This window comes from Theobroma cacao, chromosome 5 (genome assembly GCF_000208745.1).
Source record: "Theobroma cacao cultivar B97-61/B2 chromosome 5, Criollo_cocoa_genome_V2, whole genome shotgun sequence".
In the NCBI taxonomy this organism is placed as follows: Eukaryota; Viridiplantae; Streptophyta; class Magnoliopsida; order Malvales; family Malvaceae; genus Theobroma; species Theobroma cacao.
In genome coordinates, this window is record NC_030854.1 from 4,709,809 (window position 1) to 4,712,287 (window position 2,479).

General features: G+C 41.5%; 1 protein-coding gene across 1 annotated transcript; it reads left to right on the forward strand.

The window, feature by feature from the left end:
- On the forward strand, positions 216 to 2,238 carry LOC18598160 (PAN domain-containing protein At5g03700). The gene has a single exon (XM_007027562.2). It carries the CDS (start codon positions 264 to 266, stop codon positions 1,848 to 1,850), a length of 1,587 nt encoding a protein of 528 aa, XP_007027624.2. The 5' UTR covers positions 216 to 263; the 3' UTR covers positions 1,851 to 2,238.

Consider the following 2,479-nt stretch of genomic DNA (forward strand, 5'->3'; position numbering starts at 1 on the left):
GGAGAAGAGCATTTATTATGACGATGCAATCGCATTCTGCAACTTGCAAACAGCCCCTGGTGGAGATTCACCCAAACTAAAAGTCTTTTTTTACTTTCGGTGGATTCGATTTCTTCATTGTATTATTTTGTTTCTAAAGTCTCAAGATTAGTAAAAATAATAATTTAAAAGTATCTAAAAGATCCTTATTATCGATTTAAAAACTAAAAATAATTTTAGTTCATAATGGCTAGTGACTATATAGGAACTATAAACGCCCTTTCATGGCTGCTTATAAGTTCCTCTCAATCTTAATCCTCTCTCTCTCTCTCTCTCTTCCTTCTTTTCCCTCTTCCAAAATGGAAAGGCCGCTTAACTTGGTGGCTCGTCCGCTTTCGACTAAGTTCCTGTCTATACTCATCATTCCATTTCTCTACACGTTGACATGGCCATTCATCGACGCCGCAGCCACCCAAGAGCTTCTCAAAGGCTTTGAAGCTACCCCAAATCCTTCAATCTCCTCGTTCCAATCTCTCCTCGACGATTCCTCAGGAAAGTTCTCTTTCGGTTTCCTCCGAGTCAACTCAACCCAACTCGCTCTGGCCGTTCTCCACGTGCCTTCCAATGAACCCCTCTGGCTCGCCAACGCGACCACCTTGGCTCGCTGGTCAGACCACACGAAGGTCTTCTTCAATGGCAGTCTTGTGATTTCAGATTCCCTTACGAGGGTGTTTTGGTCAACTGAAACCCAAGGTGACAAACTCGTCCTCTTAAACAATTCCAATCTTCAGATACAAAAAAGCCTCGATAACAGCAACGACGACTCAACTGTGTTATGGCAAAGTTTTGATTCTCCCAAAGATACCCTTGTCGAAACTCAAAATTTCACTTCTACCATGTCGCTCATTTCATCAAATGGCCTATATTCAATGCGCCTAGGTAGCGATTTCATTGGATTGTACGCAAAATTTGATTTCTATTCTGACCAAATTTATTGGAAGCACAAAGCATTACAAGCCAAAGCTCAAATTATTGAAGGTAATGGACCAATTCACATCAGAGTTGAACCAGATGGGTGGTTGGGCATGTACCAAAATGGAACAACGCCGGTCGATATTGAATCTTTTAACAGCTTTCAACGACACCTTGATGGACTCCTTATGGTTCGGTTAGAACCGGACGGGAACCTCAAAGCATATTATTGGACCGGGTCAAGTTGGGATTTGGATTATCAAGCTATTCGTGACACTTGTGAGTTACCACGTCCCTGCGGTTCGTACGGTTTGTGTACTCCCGGGTCGGGTTGCTCTTGCTTGGACAATAATACGGAATTTTCAGCCGGTGAGTGTTCCGGACCGGGTTCGTACTTTAATGATTTGTGTACGGACCCCAACACTCTAAGCGACATCAGGGTATTAAGAAGAGAAGGAGTGGAGGCGCCGTTTAAGGAGTTAACGAGGTACGAAGCGATGTCGTCCTTGGAAGAATGTGAGGACTCGTGTGAAAGAAATTGTAGTTGTTACGGGGCGGTTTACAACAATGCATCCGGGTTTTGCTACATATTGGACTACCCGATCCAAACCCTGTTGGGAGTGGGAGATGACAGTAAAGTTGGGTATTTCAAAATGATGGAAGGAGCAAGGAAGAAAAAAGTGGATGCTGGTTTAAGAGTGGGGATAGGGTTATTAGGTGGGGCCATAGCGTGTTTGATCGGGGCAGTCGGGTTCGGAGGCTACAAGATTTGGAGGAGTAGGAGAGGGGTGAATCGGATGTTGGAGGAGGAAGCGGGTGGGGTAATATCTGGCCCGTATAAGGATCTCGGGTCGGCCAGCTTTAGATCGATCGAGATGTGTAGTGGGAGTAGTCGATAACATGGGATGACTTGGTTATTTCATTTTAGAATTCAATGTTCCAATCCTTGTTCTCTTTTGGCTGGCTTTTCCCAACCAAAAAAAAGAACAATAGATGTGTATTAATGTATACATAAAATAATGTGAGATGAGGTAAGCAATGACATAGGACTAGGGGGTTTGACTAAATTTTTGAGGGTCATCACTCACTTTTGGTTGGCCTTGTGGATGTGGGGTCAACTTTTTGTTTTTAACAAATTTCTTTTTGGGGGTTTTGTTTTATTTTAGACGAGGATGGGACCTATCTAATCCTGATGGAAGATCTTTTTAAACTTGTAAACTGTGTTTTTTTGTAGAGGATATACAGTGGACTCTGCACGTGGGATCATGTGGGCCACCCTTTGATGTATTCCTAGATGTTATAATTTGATCATAAATTCTTTTTTTAAAAAATTAAATATAAAAACTATACTGTTCAAGTCGTGACATATATTTAACCGAATGGTATGATGTGGACAACAATTATTTTGTTAAGTTTGTCTTTGATTGATGAATAAAAAAAATCCATTTAAGAAAACAACAACGGGTGTTGATCAGTTGATAGATTTTATGAATACATACGCTTTTACAATTTTAACGAAAAGGAAAGT

Coding starts and splice junctions, on each gene's coding strand:
- LOC18598160 (XM_007027562.2), top strand. CDS start 264: ATGGCTGCTTATAAGTTCCTCTCAATCTTAATCCTCTCTCTCTCTCTC.